General features: G+C 41.2%; 1 protein-coding gene across 4 annotated transcripts in view; it reads right to left on the reverse strand.

The window, feature by feature from the left end:
- NBEAL1 (neurobeachin like 1) overlaps positions 1-24,290 on the reverse strand; it is a 672,403-nt gene that overhangs the window by 240,524 nt on the left and 407,589 nt on the right. For all 4 annotated transcript variants that reach the window (XM_069226032.1, XM_069226034.1, XM_069226033.1 and 1 more), the window contains exons 24-27: positions 22,129-22,287; positions 2,254-2,413; positions 1,981-2,069; positions 509-1,102 (exon numbers count right to left, since the gene is read on the reverse strand). In XM_069226032.1, coding sequence (XP_069082133.1) covers positions 509-1,102; positions 1,981-2,069; positions 2,254-2,413; positions 22,129-22,287 — 1,002 coding nt within the window. The remainder of the gene's footprint in view (positions 1-508; positions 1,103-1,980; positions 2,070-2,253; positions 2,414-22,128; positions 22,288-24,290) is intronic.

Raw genomic sequence — 24,290 nt, forward strand, 5'->3', positions numbered from 1 at the left:
CTCTATTAAATGTTTGTGACTTTACCTTTTATGTAATATATATACTTTGTAAACATTTAAAGAGTCTCTAAAATATTTCCAATATTTCAGACATGAATACAGTGAGAAGAACAGGTCAGTGAAAGTGTCTGCATATAATATTCTTTAACATCAGGTAATTAAGAATGTTAACATGCACTTTACTTGTTGTTCTGGTGCTTGCAGTTCTTAATTTTCCACGGTGCTTTGTGTTTAGTATGTCATCACCATCCTTGCAAAGGAAATAAATTATTCCTACTATTTTGTGTTTCATTTTAGCAATCATCGTTGTGAGAGAAAAGCAGTGTTTCACCTCTCTGAGGTATTAGTACCAAAATTCAACAAGATGTGCTTTCTCACTAGTAAAAGCCATTGATGCTAGCTCACTTGAAATATCCTTAATTTTGTCTGGAAAGCCACCATTTTTAATCACTTAAAATGCACTGGATCTAAATACAGTACTGTGTACAAGAATCATGGTAATAATTACCTTTCGGTTTTCATACTTTTCATTGAACGTGAATTCATCGCCAAAGCTTGTATTGTTTACATGACTGGTCTCTTGATCAGGCTGAATCACTGCAAAGATTTTGGAAGCTTCCAGAGGTGATGGAGTACTGGGTAAACTGATTGATGTTTGGTTCCCACTGTCAGCCAATCCATAGGGGTCAAGGTCCAAACTCAGATAGGAGGGATCACTAAGCCAGGGCTCTTCCAGATCTTCTGTAACGAGTGGGTTTTCACTCAAAAAGTTATCATCTTGATATTGCATCTCAGAATGAGACTGGTGACTTGTTTCAAGGGATTTTGTGTCCTCTGAGATCAACGTTTGATACGAGGCATTAGCTGAAGCAAAACTGTTAACTTTATCTAAATTTTTATTGTCAATGTTGTGCCTTTGCAGCTCTTCATCAGACAGTCTCCTGTCATCAGTATCTTCTCTGGACTCCCTCTTACTTTCCTTGGGGCCATTCTTGGCTTCAGAATGTTCTTTTAAGAAGAGCCTGACCATTGTCTCCTGCCAGCCTAACTGCTGTGAAATCTGGTGTGCTGCCTCTGGCTGGGACTGCATCAGCTGCAACACCTAGTGTGAGTGAGAGGGAGAGAGTGAGACGGAGAGAGAAAGAGAGAGAGAGACACCAAAGAGCCATGCAAGTCCAAACATTATCATTTTTCAAAAAGTGCTCTTGGATAGAACTGATAGAGAGGAAGGAGAATTACAACAATGCCCAATCATAGGTTATTTTTCTAACAATATTTTCAGTGCCTTTTCATCATATTTCTCCTATTTACTTGTATATGTGCCCTGTGTCATTCCTGTGTCTTCAAACAGTTTTGTGCTATAGATTATGTAAATTTTCTCCCAATTAAAACAGGACCAGAAAATGAGTTGTGAAGTGGTGGTGCTGCATTTGCTTAATATATTTTAAACTGAATTATTTTACTTTTTTTCATGTATGCAGCACATTCAACACATACAGCACATTCCTACACAATGCTTCCCAAATTCATAAAACAATGATGTTGTTCAGGTGGACTGAGCACACAAATAACTTAGCATTTAAAATGTAATATATTTGTCTGGTTTCTGTGAAGTGCAATACCTGTTTTCCTAACTTTTATAAAAAGTGCTGTATTCTTACGGGTATACAAATTAGTGCAGCATTGTGTCACTCAAAGCCTATTTTTGCCTAGTTAAGAGATTATCAATCTGTCAATTTTATACTTCCACCAACACTTAAAATGCATCATGACTATTGTATGCAAGGTCAGAAAGTTCTTAGATGGCACTGTATATAAAGGGAAATGCTGTCTTGGATTCGATGTCATAAAATCAAAAGTTATATTCAAAAGATTTCCTGTTTTAATAACCACCCACATAGTATTTTTTCATAAATTCAGAAAATAAATGCTAGAAGATATTTTGAGTGGAGGGTTACTGAAGTTTTAAAGAAAACTAACCTTCCTGCAGATAGCCAACCGAACAGACAGATCCGCTCTGTGTGCCAGATGCACCACTGCTACTAGGTCCCTATAATTTACAACAGGATCTGCAGGAGAAAAAACACAGAAAAACACAATATGTCTCCACCATAAACAGGTCATGTCAACAGATACTGAGGGGGAATTAAGGTATATGAAACAAACTGTAGAAAACATGTTGTGTTGTCTAAAGCAACTAAAAACTGAAAACATGTTTTAAAAGCAAGTTTACTCTCACACATTTAAGTCTACCTGCATGAAGCACTTGTCGGAGAAGACATTTTATGAGCGTAGTGGTCACAGGGGCTTCATTTAGGAGGAGTCCCAGGCCCGAGTATCCAACTTCCCTCAGTCGAATACGCTGTTTGCTCCGTTCATAGACTTTATTACAAGTCAGCAGTTGGTCTTCAATCTGCCACAGACATATTAAATGCAAAGTTACCACAAAATCTCTAAACAAGGGCACATAGGCAAAGTAACTGTCCTAATGAGCTCAGACCCTCTCAGGATTCATGCAACGCTGCTCTACCAGCTATGAGCTCAGACCCTCTCAGGATTCATGCAACGCTGCTCTACCGATGCTCCCCATAAATGGCGTCTTGCAATTGCAAGGGTTTTATTAGTAGTCTTAATATAGCATGGACAGGACCCTGTGGGTGACAGCACACTTTACACTGTGGCAGTTTTGTGCATGTATGAAACTGTATATGCAAACATATAATATACCGCCTGGCAATATAACACTGTATTTTTATAGCATCTAGCTAGATATGATGGCTAGCATAACTGGACATCACACTATTAAATGAAAAGTGTCATTATCAGAAGATTCAGAAATGGCAAGGATCATTCAGGCATGGAAATGATGTTGAACAAGTATGATTTTAGTTATTTTTCAAAAGCACCAGAAAGAAGGATTGTTCCAATTATGATCCTGTCCAAGCGCATCCAGAGAATTAATGTTTTAGGCTTTTTGTTGTCTTCAATAATGATATTTCAAAGTAGAGGTTATCTCTATTTCTAAGGAGGTGCTGTCCACCTGAGATTTTTGGACTAGGTAGCTGGGTGTTTGGAAAGCAGCTTTAGGCTTCAGAAAGGCAAGTTTAAAGAGGTTTCTTGCTTCTGTGGTCAACCACTTTAGTAAGATCACAATCAACAATATGTGGTGGAACTAAGGTACCTGGGCCAGCTTTGCAGCTGCAGAGAGGGATACCTAAGAGGAGCAAAGTGCAGAATCAGAATCTCTACCTTTAAGGAGTTTCTATTGTCAAGTCTTGACATTATTCAAAATAAAATAATTGATTCCAAGGAGGGATCTAAGTTGAAATTGTGCTTTGGGCACTGCATTGATGTGTGCTTGAATACTGGTGGTTTTAACAACGTACAAGCCTCAGGAATGTGCACTCCACAGAGTTTCAGTTTAGTATGAAGCCTGAGTTTGACTCAGGATAGTGCAGCTCATTGGGGATAGCAAAGGAAGGTCAGTTTTCAACAGATTAAATTTCAGGTGGTGATACAACATACATGTTTGAATATTCTCAAGGATATTAACCCTGTGGTCCCTGTTCTCTCAGAAGGAGTGTCTCAGAAAGATGTGTCAGCGTTGAAATTATATGTGATGTTACAGCTGCTTTGGATGGAGACTAGGGCATAGGGGAACACCATAACAAACGCCACAGGTTGGAAAGGAAGTTAGACATTTTTATACACTGCTGCCAATTTTCCGATATGAGTAGAACCAGCTCAAGACTGACATTCAATCCCATTCTCTCATTCATAACTTCAAAGAGTTCTTCAAATAAGTATTTGAACTAAGCGCCAATGCAAGTTAATAAGACTGCCCAGTGGACCTTAAAATGGCAATGGATTCAGTTGACAGAAACCTATTATTCAGTAATATATGCAGGTTTCTTGGTCTCTTAATCAAGTAAGTGTCTTACAATGGCTCTACCAAGACCAGAGTGAGATATGATGCACAATAAAAAAAAATTGTTTGGTTTTTTAAAATTATTATTTTTTACAGAGTTCCCAATTCAGACCGGTGTACGCCAAGAATGCATGTTAGCCCCAGTATTATTCAACCCGAATATCAACCACAATGGGAAAAGTCTTGAAGCCACACAATTAGACATTCCAGTAAGTAAAAGGCGAAAAAGCTTCCATCCTTCTATTTATGATGAAGCTGTATTGACGGCTCAAAATTGCCAAGCGTCATTTATTACAAAGCTTCAAACACTACTGCACAGCTAGGGGAAGTTCCCAATATTTTAACGGAGATGGGTGAGGACTTAGAGAAAATATGGGCAAATAACAGGCATCAGACCCTCATTATATGGGGCGGTGATTTTAATGTCCATCCTTGTAATGAACCTTCGGAGAAGGTATGTGGCTGGGACACTGAAAACACTGGCTTAAGGCCCCATTTTACTCATAGCACCCAAGGAGATGCAATGAACCTAATGATCCAAAGCTTAATCTGTCATTTGCAAATGAATTATTTTCGGAATCATTTCAGTTTAAACCAACCTTTAATGGAAGGGGTGCAGATACAGTGATTGATTATGTATTAATTTCAACCCATCTTGCACATTACCTTACTAACTATACGTTATTTGGCATTGCGATAAGCGATCACTTCCCACAGAGTGTGAACCTTTCCCTAACCCACCCCATAACGGTCAAACTCGTCAAGGTCACAGTGGTAAATGATATTGAATTAGCCTCACGCAATGGATCCACATTGCGATGGGCCCAAATGGATCCACAGACCTTACTTAAGCAGCTAATATGTGACCATAAACAAGCCTTTATAGATTGTCTTAGCAAGGACATTGACCAAGGAAAGTGTCTAAGCGCCTTCTTGCAGATTACGCAAGGTGTGAAAGAAGCTCTCACAATCAGAACGGGAAAGGTAGGACAGAGAAGGGAAATGGGCTGGTTTGACCATGACTGCACGAAAGCACACAAGAGACTAAAAAAGGCTCTAAGTGCCCCAATAAGGTGCCTGACTGAAATACGCACGTACAGACAGGAATACAAAATAGCCATAAAAAAAAGGAAATCTATCTTGAATGAAAAATTGTGGGAAACCTTACATGAAGCTAGCCGAATGAAGGACAACATTCTTTTCTGGAAAACAATAAACACTCCAATGCTGGGGGACAGACATACTGCTAGGATGGAAATTGCAATTTCCGAAGAGGATTGGATTGCACATTTTTCAAAAATGTATTCTCACCCCAGCGATCGAGAGTCTCCAGAACTTTTAAAAGATTTAGTTGCCCAGGAAAGCCCACGCCCGACCATAATGCCTCAGTTCAGTTTAGAGGAAGTAGTGGAAGCCATAAATTTAAGCAAAGTGGGGAAGGCGCCGGGTCCTGATGGTGTCCCGATAGATTTATATAAGTCTAATACGCAGCTATGGGGCCCCTTACTGACTCAAACACTGAGGGCACTCTGCATACAGGGCCTTCCATCATCATGGCGAAACTATTATCGTCCCTATATACAAAAAAGGCGACCGGCTGAACCCGGCTTGCTACAGGCCAATCTCTCTACTCGACACATCAGCTAAAATAGCAGGGAGAATTATCTTGAATAGATTACAAACATGGGCAGATGAAAATGGTATTTTGTCTCCAGTACAATATGGCTTACGTACAGGAATAGGAACGGTGGAGCAGGGTTTGAACTTAAACATCATAATTGGAAAGTATACAAGGACCAGAGAGAGTAATTTGTATTTGGCTTTTATAGATTTATCTTCAGCCTTTGATTGCGTACTACATGAGAAGTTATGGGACATTCTAAGTAGAATGGGGGTAGATTTATCAATTAATCAGTTCATATGGGACCTCTATACAGGGTGCAAAGCAAGAGTAAGGTATGGGACAAGAGGGGAATGCACTAGGCCTTTTAGCATACATAGAGGAGTTCGCCAAGGTTGTGTACTCGCCCCGCTCTAGTTTGCACTATACATAAATAATTTAGAATCCGAACTGACAACTAGATGTAAAGATCTTGCTCAAATAGGCGATCATGCCCTTCCGGTATTACTCTACGCAGATGATGCAGTTCTTATGGCCAGGACACCATTAGCCCTTCAAAAACTTTTAACTGCCTGCATAATATTTATGACAGATTTGGGTCTCTCCGTCAATCACTCCAAAACTTTCATAATGAATTGTGGTAGGAAACAGGGCAAGATCCAAAACATTACTACCCACGGGGGGAAGGTCGACATAGCTCGAACATTTTCATACTTGGGCATAATGTTTGGTAAAAAGGATTCCTGGGCACACTGTATGAAAACAAAAAAGGACCAGATTATCAAGACGACGGCGGCGGAGCTGAAAGTCTTCTAAAAAAAGCTAGGAGGGATTACCCAGCCGAACATGGTAAAAATCTATAAAGCCAAGTGTATTCCGTCCGCGATGTATGGAACAGGTATTTGGGGATATATTAATTGTAAACCAATCCAGAAGGTGGAAAATGACTTCCTAAGACACCTGTTATTGGTACCAAATGGTACATCATCGTATATAATCCATGCAGAGCTAGGGGTCTCGTTTTTATCTGATCTGATAAGGATACAGCCACTGTTATTATGGCACAAAGTTTGGACCTCTGAACACACTGGATTAAACAAAATCATTTTATCTGATTGTATATCCCTAACATATTCGTTAAGAGTCCCCTGGTTGAGATATATTAAGACCTTTTTCGAAGACATGGGTAGTAAAGAATACTACACAAATCCGGACTCATTGGAATATATTACTAGGAAGGAATTGAGGGTTTTAACATTGAAGTACCTAGAAGAATGTTGATGGGGAGCGGAATCAAAAAAGCCCAGTGTAATGCCTAACCAATTAATTTTGTCCGTGGAGGGTATGCAGCCCTATCTGGCAAATGTGGTAAATCCTCGGAACCGCTTTGTTCTTACAAGACTATGGTTAGATACCTTCCACCGTTTAGTAACCTTCCCGACTATGAATGATTGGAGTCCAATCTTAAGGGCATGTCCTTGTGACGCAACGTCATTACAGTCTACGATTCATGTGGTTTTGTTCTCAAATTTTATACAAAACAGAGAAAGACACTCTTAGTTCCTCTTTTAAGATCGCTTAACTTACGTCAGTCCCGTACTGCGTATATCAGAATACAGGTTTTATCCTACATTGAAATGTGTGGAACCTTGGCAAATTTCTTATGTTCGGTACTAGCTGCAAGAAGTCTATGGGGGCATTGGTGTAAATTTAAATGAGGTCATATAGCCATGCATGAATGGAAATTGACTCATATGTATTTTATTCCTGTCATTTATATTTATATTTCTTACATTATTTACCTATTTACTGTGTTTTTATATGTAGACGTGTTTTAATTGATACTTTTATGACTTGCTGAAAGTCGAATAAAGTTTTTGTACTACTACTACTACTGCACAGCTAAAAAGTTAACCATCACCTTTGAGAAAATTAAGTTCCTGGTTCTGTACCCAAAATATAGACAACAGCAAGCATTTTTTAATGGCACACATCTCCTTCACCAGACTTATTGTATTTGTTGAAATAATGGAGTTGGATGGGAAAGGTGGAACTGCAGGGGACACCAGTAATACATTTGTGAACTCGGTACAAAATGATCCCAGTTTACTTTCTGAGCGTCATCCGACTGAGACATTCTCCTTCCTTCACATTACTTCAGCAGTTTAAGACCCTCAACGTAATGGCCACGTGGAACAGTTTAATCATTATTTCAAGGTCAATGAGAAACGTGCTTTTCATAACAATCATTTTTGGTTAAAACTATTAGACAGAGACTTACGGCTTACAGGGCTAGCCACCTACGTGTTAATTGGAAAGAATTTGTTCTGCTTAGAGGTAGAGCATCATCTAATTTGCTAAAAAAAATGGAAGCTAATAAAACTGATCAATAAAGCAGAGGTAAACAAAACCAATTTGGCTAACAGACTGCTTCACAAACAACTTAAATTCAACACCCCAAGTGTAATGACATAGATGAAGGAGATTTGACTAAAATGTTACTACCAGGTGTGATCAATTTAGACAAATCTAAATCTTGTACTATGAAAGTTGCAAAAGTGAACTAGGTTAGTTGTGCGTTAGAAAATGCTAGGACATGATGACAGTGGCTAGATGGCTGGCGTACATGACACCTATAATCCGATTTCTAGAATGTTTGTAAGATGCATGTTTTACATTGGTTGGATTATATACAAATCTTCGGGAAAAAGCTGCTGCATTAGACCCCACACAACTAGCTTCTAAAATTTTGTTTTTCATTGTGAAACCCATTAAGATTCTATTACAAGACGAGTAATAGAACAATCCATGGTACTATATTTATGTAGCATTTCATCTGTGAGTATACTTTCAAAGGGGAAGAACGCATTGTATTGTGTTATATAAGTCTTCTTTTAAGACCTAATTAATATATTGTATTTTTCTCCTGATCCTTCCTTTCTCATTCCTCTTTGAATTGTGTTACTCTTGCCCTTTTCCAGTACTTTACAAGGCAGATGCTTGTATCTAACTCAGTTACGTTTTATGAACAAATATTGTACCACCTCACGTGTTTAGGATGTCTTTCAAAGAACTCCTCAAAACTTTTTGGGAAATGAAGCACAAGCTTTCTGATTTAGGAAAGCTGTTTTTTTTTTTGCTCAGGTGTTTTCAGCTCAGAGTTAAATCATGTATTTGACACGGAGTCTCTTTTTCCTTATTCAATGCCTTTTTATTGTATCCACCCAGAGCAGCATAAACAGCAACCGGTGTCTCCTTTCCCCCGATCCTCAACCGTCCTTCGTAGAATCCCCAGTACATTCTATTGCCAAGGTAATTACGATGGCAGCACCGAAGGACTCACGCTAACTACAACATAACACATCTTCCCCTCTTAATAAATAAATAAAAAAACATAAAATAACTATATACATTTACATAAAAACACACATAATATAGGACTTACAGAACAATTCATGGAAATAGTTCTAATCACGGTTCTGAAGATATAGATGAAGTATAACTTTAGCACACAAAATCCCTGAGATGTCTAGGATATGTGCAGCTCCTTCCACTCCTTCTTACTCCTACATTCACATCTACATCAGGCCCAGCATCATGTTTATCCAACAACAACTTGGAACACTTGGCTAGTCGCGACATGCTCCAAACTTCTCCACCTTCTAGAACAACAACATTCTTCTTTACTTCTATAATCTTCTTCGGTCCAATATATTTAGATTCTCCTTTAGGACACCACACAGGTTTCTTAATAAACACCAAATCACCCTCACACCAACTCTTCTGACGTACACAACGCCTCTCATCAAAACGCTTCTTATACTTTGTCTGGTTTGCAATTACTCTAGTTCGAATATTCCTTAAGTCATTGAACTTTGCTCTAACTTGAGTTTTAGGATGCAACCACGAAGGATTTAGCTTTGAGCCTGCTAATCTACCCTTTAAAATACGAAACGGAGACATACCAGTAACAATATTTGGTGCATTCCTGTGGGCCCATAACTTCTCCCTCAACACAGTTTTTAATGGAAATTTATTTTCCAGAGCTACTTGAACACTTGCCTTCACCAACTGATTCATTTTCTCAACCAACCCGTTAGCTTGGGGTGCATAAAGTGCTGTGCGAAAATGAGAGATTGCCAAATTCTTAAGAAAATCCTTCATTTCTGAAGAAGTGAACTGAACACCATTATCAGTCACTATCACTCTGGGAATCCCTTCACAGGCAAACACATCAGTCAAAAAATCTATCACAGTTTTGGTGGTAACAGAGTGTACACAACTAGCAGTGACCCATTTAGAAGTGTAATCAACAAGGACAATCACAAATCTTTCATTGTATGGTAACATTTCAAAAGGTCCCACCAAATCCAAACCCAATTTGACCCATGGTTCATCAGGAATGGAAACTGGAGATAAAGGGGCAGTCCGAATTACCCTGGATTTTGTCATTTCCAGCACACTGTAAACAGTCCTTCACAACAACCTCAACCTGTTTATCTAAACCCGGCCACCAATAACACTCTCTGATACTAGCTTTTGTGAGATTCCTACCTAGATGTCCCTAATGACCTAAATTAAACAGCTTTTCACGTAAACTAGAAGGAGGAATTAACCTATTATTCCTGAACAAATTGCCATCGATGATACTCAACTCATCCCTAACATTCCAAAAAACTTTGGTATCTTCATGACAATCACTCAAACATGGCCACCCTTGAACCACATATTCCACGACCACTCTTAAAACCGGGTCTTTACTACATTCTCTATCCCATTCCACTTTGTCTAGAGCAGATTCCTTGATCCACAACACCGGAACTTGCTCATCAAAACTACAATCAACCACTGGTAGTCTAGACAGGAAATCAGCAGTAATATTCTTCTTTCCAGGATAATACTCCGCTAAATAATTAAAGTCTAACAGGCTCTCCACCCAACGCTTGATGCGTGGTTTCGTATTCTCAATGTTTCGGCAGGTGAATAACTGTACTAAGGGTTTGTGATCACTCCTGAGTACAAAAGGTAAACCCCATAAGTAATATTTGAAATGATTTATAGCCCAGGTGCAAGCCAATGCTTCACGCTCAATCACAGAATACCGTTCTTCTTGACTTTTAAGAGAACGCAATGCAAACGCCACTACTCTTTCTTCTCCATCCACATGTTGCGAGAGAACTGCACCAAGGCCTTTCAAACTAGCATCAGTGGATAAAAATGTTTTGCGCTTAACATCAAAATGGCCTAAAGTGGGCATCTTTCCTATGTCATTTTTCACAGCATTAAAGGCCTCCTAACACTGTGGAGTCCACTCATACTTCACACCCTTCTTCAGGATCCTTCTTAATGGTTGCACAATACTCGCAAAATTCTTGACAAATTTAGAGTAGTACTCTGCAAGACCAAGAAACGATCGTACTTGATCTTTATCTACCGGTATTGGTACTGACATAATTGATCTCGCTAACTCTAATTTTGGTTTAATACCATCTCCAGAGATAGTGTGACCAAGAAAAGAAACAGTTCCAACTCTAAATTTACATTTCTCCTTCTTTACAGTCAACCCATTTTCTCTCAACCTCATAAGAACAGCCCTAAGCATAGTATCATGCTTGACGGTGTCTTTGCCGTAAACAAGAATGTTGTCCTGGAAAAACAAAACAGAATCAAGATTTTTAAGTACCTCCTTCATAATTCTCTGAAAACAAGCAGCAGCAGATGCCAAACCAAAAGGCATTCTAACATATCTGAAAGCCCCCAGAGGAGTAACAAAAGAAGTAAGATGTCTTGAATCTTCATCAAGCAGAATCTGATGATACGCTGCAGAGAGATCCAAAACACTGAATACATTAGCCCCAGTTAACATGGTCAAAGTCTCATTAATATTAGGCAACGGCTGGCGGTCTACCCAAATGCATTGATTGAGACCTCGAAGGACCACACATAATCAGATTTTTTTTTCCATTATCTTTGGGAACCAAAACTATGGGTGCTAACCACTCTGAAGCTTCAACCTCTTCTATAACACCCAAACCTAACAATCTGTCAAGCTCTTCTTGCAAGGGCTGCAACATCAGGAGGGGCACCTTCCTCACTTTGAATACAGCTGGACTGGCACTGGATTTTAATATGATTTTATGTTTGAAATTTTTCAGTAATCCCAGCCCATCATTAAAGACCTCTGGGAAATTTCTTACAATTCCTTCATCATCACCCAAATTAGAAACAGAAAGAACCTGGTCAGGAGTGTTAGGGTTCAAAACGATTCCTAAATCTCTTTGATGGCGCTACCCCAACAAATTGTTGCCACGTAAACCTTTCCAACCGTTTCACGCCCTTTAAATTCTATCGTCATCACAGAGTATCCAATAAGATCAATTTTCTGTCCACCATATCCAATAGGATCGATGTCAGGTGGAGTTAGTTCAATCTTTTCACCTGCAAAGATCCTTTCCTAATTCTTGTCCCCAATTAGCGTAAACGGGGATCCTGAATCAGCAAGTACTGGAACAGTTTTCCCATCAATACCAATATCACATTTTGGCATTACTAGCTCATTTTCACTGCACTGTTGATTAGTATAATCAACATGCAAAATCATCTGTTGTGCGCTTGTTGACTCGCTGACTATATTCACTTTTGAACTTTTGAAAACTTTCGCTAAATGCCCCCTTTTTCCACAATTCCTGCAATTTACATTTCTAGCAAAGCATTTTGGGTTATTAGCCAAATGACCAACATTGCCACACTTGTAACATCTGACATTGCCTTTCTCTACGGTATCATTACTAATTTTTGCTTTACTGGACACCTTCTGCACAAAGTCACATTCCTGAACACAATCACAGGAAGAACTCGGAAATGCAGATTCAGTATGGATGCCATGACTGAGACCTGCACCCTTCATCTCCTTGGCCCATAAAATGGCATGTTCCATGCTCTCAGCGATGATCTGAGCTTCCTGCAAGGTTGAGTTCTTAGCCAGTAGTTTTTCTTGGACCCTAGGGTTGTTAGTACAACGCACAAGTTGGTCACGTATTAAGGAGTCCGTGAGTTCAGCAAAGTCACATGTTTGAGCCAACGTCTTGAGTGAAGCAATGTAGTTGCCAACCCTTTCATCTTTAGCTTGCACTCTCATAAGAAACTTGTGTCTTTCCATAACAACATTTATGCAACCACCAAAATGTTTTTTGAGCATCATAAGTGACATGTCATAAACATCTCTAGGTTCACCCTCAGCTGTACCAATAGTTATCAAATCAAGGCTATCATAAATATTCCGTCCCTCCACTCATAAATTGTGTAATAAAATGCCTTGTTTTCTTGCAGGTGAAAATTTCTCTCCACCAATACCAATTAAGTATGAGTCAAATACATTTATACATTTTTTCTATGGTAGAATTGGTTTGCCTCGTTCAGATAAGAATTGTGGAGGCTGAGACATGCTGAGGAGAGGCTGGTGAGTCATTATTGATAATAAAAGGATATAAAATGTAGGTAAAACTGTCCGGTAAAAGATTCTTTCGTTGTACTTCCTGAATGTGCCAAAGTTCTCGTTATGTTAGCACACTAGTCTATATTCACTTCCTGTCGTAAAAGAATTTCCTGTAAAAACTATGTTTCATGAATATCAGTGAGAGCAGGATTCACCAGAATACAGTAAGTTTATGCTGCAAAAAATGTAATAATCATCAGGCAGCCACAGTCAGAGATGAAGAAAGTAGCCGTAGTAGGTTTAAAAACAGTACGAGGTGCGTGCGTGTACTGTAGAGCACATCACCTATCACTGAAGAAAAACGCGTTGCTCAGCTGCCATTTTCAAAAGCTGAAAGTAGTTGTAAAGAAAAATCCAAGAAAGTGCTCGCGTCTTAACCTGAAGAAAATGCGCGTTGTTCACAGACAGCTGTGCTTAGAGAGGTGCCCGCGTGTTTTGTAAAACACATTGTTCGTTTTTAAATGAATGCGCATATTTCAACAAAACGCATTACAACCAATCAGCTGTTACGGTCAGCTGTTATTCTACACAGTTGTATGCTTAAGAATATATGCGCGTCGGAAAGCAGAATACGTTGCTGACAATCAGCTGTTACGATCAGCTGTCGTTCCGAACCACCGAAACAGTCCGAAATGCACACCTCTCAAATATCACACACAAAATCTTAAAATGTCACCAAAATCACGTGGGTCCGATAAAGGGTGGATGCGACTCGTCGCCACTTGACACAGTCTCTTTTTCCTTATTCAATGCCTTTTTATTGTATCCACCCAGAGCAGCATAAACAGCAACCGGTGTCTCCTTTCCCCCGATCCTCAACCGTCCTTCATAGAATCCCCAGTACATTCTATTGCCAAGGTAATTACGATGGCAGCACCGAAGGACTCACGCTAACTACAACATAACAGTATTTCAATAAGGGGTTTTGGCAATAAACTTGTACAGAGGCTCCAAGTATCATGCTGCCTTCTTCGCTTCTTTTGGAAACCAGTGCATCCATCTTCTAACTTTCTACCATCAATACGTTTTGGGGGCCATGGCCATAATCTCTCTCTTGTCTTCATTATATTTGGCTGTAAGACAATTGTTTTCTTTCTCTACGGTAATATGTTGTAGCAACTGTGCTACTTCAGAAGCAAGCAAGCGAGTAGCCAGAGTCCTCAAATCCCTTGCCTCTTACTAATGTATTGTGCGCTGCCCATAATACCCCTTTCAAAATCTTTACCCATTGCTTAGATCTTCTTGTCTGAGGACTAGTGATAACATGAACTACTTTGAGATCTGTGGGTCCTACCATACAACAACTGAGCACTGTGACTCATGACTGGCATTGCAATAGAGTCCAGGAATAGGTCTTTTCAGTTATATGTTAGTTTTAGAAACAAAGGTCAATAATTCTCCTGCTTTTTGATTCAGATCTAAAATGGGAGTACAAGCCAACATATCACTAAAGCACTGAACTGCCCACAATACAAGATCCCAGAGATTTTTCATTTACATTTTTTCAACATACCTACTGACACTTTCTCTAACTGAATGTTAACACTTAAAAGCCATCACCTTTATTCCTCCTAACTATTCTCGAACACACTTCAAGTGAAAGACAGGCACATATTACTTGGTTACTTTATGTGGTGCACTCACGCCAAAATCGAGGGCCAGTTCCCATTATATGTCCATTATGTGCCTTTTTGGTACAGGGGACTATGGCCCTCATTCCGACCCTGGCGGTCTATCGCGAATGACGGAAGCACCGCCAACAGGCTGGCGGTGCTTCATTCGTCATTCTGACCGCGGCGGTAAAGCCGCAGTCGCCCAGCCGGGTCCGGCGGTTTCCCGCCGGATTTCCCCCGGCTGGGACAATCCTCCAGGGCAGCGCTGCAAGCAGCGCTGCCCTGGGGATTCCGACCCCCTTCCCGCCAGCCTGTTTCTGGCGGTTTACACCGCCAGGAAGAGGCTGGCGGGAACGGGTGTCCTGGGGCCCCTGGCATGGGCAGTGCAGGGGCCCCCTAACAGGGCCCCAGCCTGCTTTTCACTGTCTGCCTAGCAGACAGTGAAAAGCGCGACGGGTGCAACTGCACCCGTCGCACACCTGCAACACCGCCGGCTCCATTCGGAGCCGGCTTCAGTGTTGCAGGCCGCCTTCCCGCTGGGCCGGCAGGCGCTATGCCCGCCGGCCCAGCGGGAAGGTCGGAATGGCCCCAGCGGTCTTTTGACCGCGGGGCGGCCAAATGGCGGTTCCCGTCAGGCGGGCGGCGACCGCCGCCCGCCGGGGTCAGAATGACCCCCTGTATCTCAAAATCTAGCAGTTGATGCTGTAGAGTTTTTCAGGTGGCTGAACACTCACAGGTACTGAGGATATCCACAGTAAGATACAGTGGCACTAGTAGCTACTGGCCACTGGTCTAGATGTGAGAAAGTGTGAATCCAATTTCAAGCTGCAATATGTCTGGAATCATTACTGCTAGACCAAAAATTCTAACGGCTCTTGATTCAAGACAACCTCCTCCAGTCAATGGAAATATTAGTACCCTATGGGCATGACAGGAGTCACGTTGAGGCACCCTTCTCTAACTTATGAGTTACTTACCTTCGGTAAGGCTTTTTCTGGTGGAAACTCAGTGTAACTGCCTCTTCCTCACCTTAAGAATATCCCTAGGTGCCTGACTGGATCTGGAAGCTTTCAGAGTCATGTTCCCACGTGCTGCTAGGTTGCATCACACAGCTCCACACTGCCTTTTTTCGACCTAGACGTGACAAAGCTCAGCCACATAAGAGTACTACCCCTGCCTGCTGACGTAAGTTCTCGCTTGACTCTTTCTGTGCTCTTGGAAGTGGAGCACAAAAAACAATGGGAGATTTCAGTGTGCAGATCTCCAATATGGGACCTTTTAGATGGTAAAACAAGAGACCAATCCACAGCATGGAGAGATGGGAGCCCAGTGAGCAATCTGCAGATAGACAGAGTGGTCACCAGAAAGTGTGTTACCAACGGTAAGTCGCTTGTTCTTCTGATGGATACAGCAAACTGCAGTTTCCTCACCTTTAGAGTAGAAGCCAAAGCACTACCTCCCAAGATAGCAGGTCTGTGAAGTGGGCTCAGACTAAAAAAGTTCTGCAGGACCAAATGGGTAAAATGCCCTTCCAGTTGGACTCTGTCATCAAGGCAGTAGTAATTCATGGGTGTAGCACTGATGCACATCGTGGTTTGGCAGAGATCCAGAACAGGTTCACAGTGGTGGCAGCTTTGATCATTAAATTGGCCCTAAGTCCTTCTGAAGGCCAATACATAGCAGATCTAAATGCAAAGAACTATCCATCTTGACAGAGTGCTTTTCAGCACCAGTTTACATTCTTTAACTTTAGAGAAACCTACAAAAAGCTATTGCCCAGGCAATGGTCACTGGTGGGATTGATGTAAAAGTTCAGTGCTCTTTTGGGGTCCAATCAATGGAGTCTCTCCTCTTCTTTTGAGGGATGAGGAGGGGCAATAAACATTAGGAGGGTGACGAATTGCCCACCATTACAATTTTAGGCAAGAAGATTACTCTGGTCCTCAATACCAGTTTGTCTAGGGAAAGGTAATATAAGGCTGTACCAAGAGACCCTAGAGCTTACTTGTGCGATGAGCTGAAGTGGTCACAATGAGGAAAATGTATTTGAGCATCAAAAGATGTAACAAGCAACATAGCCACAAAGACGACCTCAACAACCTCAGGAGATAGAATGAACACAGTCAACTGCCACTGATCAAACTTTACACACGGAGGTGTGGATTGCACATGTTTGGGTACAAAACCCTGCCCAGCTGCTGAAACTGAAAATCTCTGCCCAGCTGCTGCAACTGAAGATCCTCACAAAGTGGTAGACTGATCGAGGGACAGACGATCATTTCCAGAACTCCTAGGTATTAGAATTTCCTGGCACATTCCGAAACCACTAGGATGACTAGGCCAGAGCTGTTTCTGATGTGCTTAAGAACTTGGGGCAGGAGAGGCAGAGGCAAAAAGAGGAAAAGGCATCCTGTGCTTCTCTCTAGCCTGAATGCATCTCCTAGAGAGCGTGAACTTGGGAACTCCTACGTGCAGAATTTTTTCACTGCCTGTTCTCAACAGTCATGCAAATCCAGCAGTGGCTCTCCCTATATCACAAGATGCCATGCTCCACCTTGGGATGTAACCACCGTTTGTGATCCACCATGTATCGCCAGCTGAGCTCAACTGCCCTGATGTTTAAAGATCCTGCCCAGTGGTTCACAACTGAGGACATACCCTGACTCTCCAGCCATCTCAAGAGGCACAGTGCCTTTTGGCACAGGACCCAGTACCACGATCCACCCTGCTTGCTACAGTCCTGGACTTATTGTGAAGGAGGGAATGCCCTCAATTGATCCTTGCTCAGAACAGCTCATATATCTGTAGGTGGCCTAGGACTGATTGTTGTAACCCCACCTTAAACAGCCAGTTGTCAAAGTAGGGAGAAACCGGTAACCAACAACTGCAGCAACCATGGCCATCACTTCCGTGAACACCTGAGAGTCACTGGCAAGGTCGAAAGGGAGCATGGAAAAATAAAAATGTTGCTGCCCTACGATGAACTGGCGGTAGCGTCTGTATGGCTACAGGATAGGTTCATGAAAGTAAGTGCTTTGCAGGTCCAAGGGAACCATCCAGTCATCTGGATTCGGGCAAGGCAGAAATTGGGCTCGTGTGAGCACTTTGAATTTCTCATTGATCAGGAAGGCATTTGATCAGGAAGGCATTTATAAGGCAATGTCCTAAAATAGAACGGAGCCCTCCATCTTTCTTCGGCATGAGGAAATAGCAGGAGCAAGATCCTGTTCCTACTTCCAAGGCTGGCACCCTCTCAATGGTCACTTTGGCTAGTAATATCCTGCACCTCTGATAGTAAGGTGGATAGGTGCTCCTTTGAAAACAGCTCTGATGTAGGATAAAGCTGTGGTGAATCGGAAAGAAATAGGAGCCCCTGCTTGATGATCTGGAGGCCTCATCTCTTGGATGGGATGGACAGCCACCCTGGTGAAAATATCTGATTCTGCCTACCACATGGTAGTTGTGTGTCACTAAGGGCAAATGAAAGCTGTTTGGAGACTGATGCTGCAGGGGCAGAGGTCTGAGAAGAACGTTGTCTCTGGTGACCTTTGTGATGGCTGTTTGATACTGTGAAGGGACTGAGGTAACTTTTGCAGTGGTGGCGGGTTCTGGTGTTGTATATATGCCAGCCTTCTGGAGTAGCCCTGGAGATATCAACACTGATGGGGAAATTGACGAGCACGGCTGAAAAGGCCTAAGGAACGCAAAGAGGCTTTAAATGGTTTTCAGGCACAATCAGCCTTTTTGCCAAATAGGCAGGACCCATCAAACGACATATCCGTAGGGGATGCTGCACATCTCCAGGAAAACCAGTGGATGGTAACCACACATGCCGGTGAAGCACCACACTCATGTCCACTGCTTAGTCCTTAATGCAAACCTTATGAATTTTCACAAAAAATGCACACACTTGTGCATCCAGCAGCTGGGCTCATTTAATTTATTAATCAAAATCTCAATCTCACTGATATTCTATGTGGTCATAATAGGTACCGAATCCCAATGCATTTTGGGCCATTTACTCATTTATCATGGGATAAAATCTCTAAAAGAAAAACAGAAATGTGTAATTTTAAACATCCCCAGAACATGAACACAAGATCAAAAATAATTATGTTTATCAAGAGAAAACAAGTTTCAATCCCCTTCAAATCGCAGCCTGGAGGAGTTGTGGGAAATCTACTGAGATTTACTTTTCTGGTGGAAGCCTGGGCCACAAAACTCTCAGTAGTATGATGCGGTCTAAGAAAACTTTGGCTGCCAGATGCCAGTCTGTGACATCTGGTCACTTGCCTGTTTACTAGGGGTCAAGAACAAGGCTTAGACCAAGTACCCATAAGGGTGTCCATTAAATGGAAATAAGGGCTCTGATGAGACAGTCCCAGGGTGCAGAACCACAGTAAGCACATTTGTCTTGGCATCAACAGAAGGCAGCAGCAGCTCTAGAACCCCAGCCACACACCTTATCATTATGGCAAATGAAGCACCCACATCTGTTGAGGATCCAAGGGGCAAACTCAACCCTATAACTGGGGAAGTATCAAGATCAATGGCCTCATACATCTCTATGTACATAGTGTCATAATCATAGTGTGGGAGGAATGAGATGCATCGTCCCCATCATTATTCTAATGTAGTGGCAACTTCTGGTCAGAAAGTGAGCCAAGAAAGCCTCTGAGTAAGTGGCCTTTGCATATGAAGTGTTTAGTCTGAATCATGGCAGGAACTGGGTTTTAAAGCACGAGCTTGGTCGAGGACGAGATGGATTCGGTCAGAGTCATATACCAAAATCAGCATGGGGTCGACATCTGGCACCGGCGATGTAGGGACAGACGAATGTCTTGGAGTTTGAATGGAAGTCAGCATCAGAGTTGATGCAGAATCAGAGGTGTGTTTTAGGGGGTCAAACAGTGCAGAGGACAGTTTTGCTGGCAGTAACCCGACTGAAAGCCCCTGCAATTCCTTGAGTATCAAAAACAAGCAGAGTGGCATACTTAAAGGTTTTGATCTGCTGCTGCATCACCAATGGCACAGGTATCTTGGAGTGCATCAGGGTGAATTTTGGAATCGGCTCCTCAACCAGGAATCAAGAGCAAGACCGAGTGGCACCTTCACCTTCTCCCAAATTCTCTCTAAGCAGAGAGTAGCATGATGGGGTTGAGCCCCACTTTGACTTCTTATGCTTCTTTTCCAATTTAGATTTCAACTTACCAGACAACTTCAACTGCAAAGAAGACCTGGCGTGGGAAACTGCCTCAACAGCAGGAACGGGTCTGCGCCCTTGACTTGGTGCAGGACTTACACGAGGTCTGTGACTTTGTTCGATGTTCTGCAACATAAAGTTTTATTTCATGGTGCTGTGTGTCCTCCAGGTGCCTGAGGGCACATTATTCACACATTTTGGAGCTGTGCCCCAAACCTACATTTGTTTCTGACAGTCATGGCACAGCTCGAACCCTGGAGTATTTGGTGGGGACAATGCCCTTTGGATATTGGATAAAGAGAGTTGAAAGGATTTGTCAACTGAGTAGAGCTCTGGATCTGCATTTAAAGACGCAGAAAGGAAGGAACTGACGTCAGAGCACAAGGGTGGCACATATACAGTGCCACTCTGTCTCTTCCTGGCGGAACAAGGACAACGCAGCACCACATGGCACCACCTGCAGTGCACTGGAGCTCAGCTCTGAAACATTCAGTATCCAGATAAGCACCTGGTGAATATTCTAAAGGTGATTAAACTGCGGTTAGAAGTATCCATCAGAAAAATGACACAAATTGGAAGGTTTCCTTTTTAATGTGGAAAGAAAGCAAGAAGCATAGTCAACTTTGTATTGATATAAATTAGCAAGATCAGTAAACAATTCCATGCATTGTTGACAGCTGAATATTTACTAAGAAAGGACATTCCTCCTATTTAATGGTCATCAATAATTATTAAATAAAGATGACCGTATTGTCATTCCTTAGGATCCACAGGTAGGACTATGAAGGCCGCTGGGAGTGCAAAACCTATTACGGTAACATAGTTCATATTGTTAGGTCATGCAGAAGAATGAAGTGAATTTCAGATGAGCTGCTTGAGAGATTAACCTTGTGGACCCTCAGAAGTTTTAGTCGGAGCAATTTTGAGAACAAAAAGAAGGTCATGTGGCACATCTGAAAAGACACAAAACACATACAGTAGACTACTGGTTAGTGTCTCTACTTCACTTAGCTTTGTCTGGGAAAATCCGCTGAAAGGAAGACCTGGACTGTCTAATTTTGAAGATATTTAGTCATGTTATGTTACTTAGTCTTATTAAGAACTATTTAGTAATTGTGTATTTAGGTAACTGTGTGAACGTGTGGTGGTGTTTTTGCGTGAGAAATCTTTCCTTGTTTCATTTGTTTTTCTGATGCCTCTCGTCGCCACTTCACGTATCTACTAGTTGTTGTGTTGTATACCATCATTCAGTAATATAGCTGCATGGTTTGTAAAATTCAGAAATAAAGTGTAAGCATCAAAGTAAATTCAGAATTACATTATCCCTAATAAAGTTTAAACGGTCTACATTGTCATATGCATCAATGTCTGGAAGTGAGTTTGTCTCTCACTGACGCTCTATTTTCTCTTAATGTACTACAGTTCTCTCTATTTGCACTGGGTGAATTACATTTGCTCCTTTATATTATTTGATGTCCCTGTTTCGCTAGAACTACATTTGAAAAAATGAAAATAATCTAATAATTAATAAACTACATTGTTCGCATTGATATGTTATAAGTCCATAGTTATATCTGGAAACCCTGTGTATTGTGAGGGCTAAAGTGTGCAGCTCTATGCCTTGTATCGCCCATCGGGTGCAGAAGGTTTATGCTGCATCTTTTGGCAGAAAACAAATATTTGTTGAACACAGTAGGATTAATTAATTGTCTAGATAAAACTCAACCTGAGTATCCTCCTTTTCATTATGTGCCACGATGCACTACTGAAATAATCCTGACCTTTCGGATGGAACACTGGTGGCAAACAATCCAACTGCCAGCAGTTTTTCAGCTTTCATTTCGTGAATGTTGTCAAAGACAACATACACTCTTGATATGAAAATATCCAAGAAGCTGAGCCTGCATCCACACACACCAAGTTTAGATGGCAGAACAACATTTGCCATCAGTTTTTTAATTCCAGAAAGTTACTTTCCTAAACAGTGCAATGGGTCTCTATGGCTGACTGGAAGAAAAAGATTGAACCTCCTATTTGTGGATGTAAGTTGGCAACCTCAGACCCAAATCTACTTGCCATCTTTCAAAGATAAAAAAAATCTCGGAACCTGGGTAGCTCTGAACCATACTAACCAGAACAAATTCAATACAGACATGCGGATCCAATGAGATAATGTCTCAAAACACATGAAAACAAAATATTTGCAGTAAAAACGTTAACTTGTGAATAAACATCAATGCAGTAAAAAAACATGAATAAAGAAATTACCTTAAATACAAGTTCTTTCAGTCTGTCGGAATATCTCTGGTTTAGTACCAAAGCATAGAGGATATCAGCATTACCAGGTTCAAACAGTAAAAGGAAAAGTTGGTCTCGAGATGGGCTGGCTTGGAGAAGACTCAATAGCACCTCCAGAATGCCGCACAGCTACAAGATGAAAACAGAATCTTTTTACAGTCATTTTATACAGTACATATACCAACAAATGGGTAATTTCTCTATGTCAAGGGGAAGACTTTGAGGCTTGGGGACTCACACCACTAAGGAAGCCCATTGTGCTCATAATAACGTGGCAAGTAATTATGTAATTAACATATCAAATTAATAACCAATAGTCAATTGAAGTTAGTCACATGTGATTTAGGTTTAAAGGAAAAGATCTGTCTATTTCCAAAAGAAAGCTGTCTACCAGATACATATTAAATGTAGTTAAGCTGGAGCTGATGAAGTTCTTGGTTTAGGGCCCAGTCATTTTCCTTCATGCTCCTAAGAACTAAAAGAGTGGGCCAAGCATATAGATCTACTCTGGCGTGCAACCAATACGTCTTTACAACAAAAGGCAAAAACTAAAGCTCAGGAGGGTGGAAGTGTACACAAGCAGGGAGTCACACGCTTTGCATGAGAGATCCTAATATCTATGTACATTCACAGTATCAGATTCACTTAGAAACATATGCCAAAGCCACGTAAATTCACTTCTAGTTTGAAAATATGAGTGAATTCGACCAGATGATAGCACAATGTGTATCAATGAATTAAGGAGCATTCCTTTGCATGAATGGAGTCATGAACTCTGGTGATCATTCAACTCCACTGGCACCCAAATCAGGCACTATCCCACTTAAATTGATTCCTACTCTTTCTAATCATGCCTTCGTACAAAATGTGTCTGACTGCACAGAGCCCTAAAGTGTTGGATGATGATGTTAGCTCATAAAATGATCAAATAAATAAATAAACAAAAATGCCAGAGTTAAATGTCAAACTACTTCCACTTGCATCCCTTATACAGCTGCAAACCTATCACCACTTTCCAAACCACAGATTTTGTGCACAAACACTCACAAGTCTGTTTCCCAAGGCCAAAATTTAAACTTGGTTTGTAGGATCCCAGTAAACAAACTATTAGGGGGGGTTGTGCAAGCCAGGACACAAATCCATGTTTCCCCCTCTACCCAATGGCTTCAAGGCACCTGATGAAGAACGAGCAAGTTTACAACACCCCTTCTTTTTTTTAAATTCAGAGTCAGTCATGTTCAAAACAACATTATTGCAGATATAATTGCCAACTAGCACCAGAGAAAATAAATCACAATATATTACCCAGACTGCAAAGTTAACCGACAGCATATAGACAAAAGAAAAATGGCAAAGACAAAAGGATAGCAAACCAACCGATGGTTAATACACAGAGCTAATCCTCGTTAGAGCAAACCTAGATTCTCTGAAAATGTTTAACTGCTTTGGGGCCTCTGGCTTTTGAAACAGCTAGCTCAAATTTAAATATTTAGCAGATAAGCACCCACCACTTTATACCTTTGAGGGGAAAGGGCTATCCATGCACAACCGAGCTGTAGTAAGTACAATAGACATCAGTGAACTGCAGCTAGGTTTGTTCTCGATTGTATGAGCCAGCATAACCCCCCTAACATAACTGAAAATTGAATACGACATATGATATTGATAGTTGAACCACTTCTGCCCAGACTTCCTGAAGTGCCTAGCAAGTAGCAAACATGTGCACTATTTCTACTGCAAAGGCTCCACACTTAGGTCAGCAGGTTTTATCCGAACCTTCTCTTAGGGACCATTTTGAGATCCTTTCAGGAGTACAGCACAGCATGCAAATGGTCTTAAACTGCTGTAGCTTTAAACGTACAGAGTGAACAGAGCGATCAATAATCTCCATAGCATCCAAGATCTCTTCTGGCCAAATCTCAGAATTAACCCCCTTACTCTATTTGGAAGCCAGCAATTAGCTATCATTGGTATTATAGGTGTCAAAGATCTGATATATTGCACTAATTAACGCCTTACCGGGTGCCCTGTATTAGTGAGTAAGAATATCAGAATCTTTAAGAGTTATGTCATCCTTACTCCTGCGCAGAACATAATACCGCAGCTGTAGATATTTACAATATATTTGGTGA

Source organism: Pleurodeles waltl, chromosome 3_1, assembly GCF_031143425.1.
Source record: "Pleurodeles waltl isolate 20211129_DDA chromosome 3_1, aPleWal1.hap1.20221129, whole genome shotgun sequence".
Lineage (NCBI taxonomy): Eukaryota > Metazoa > Chordata > Amphibia > Caudata > Salamandridae > Pleurodeles > Pleurodeles waltl.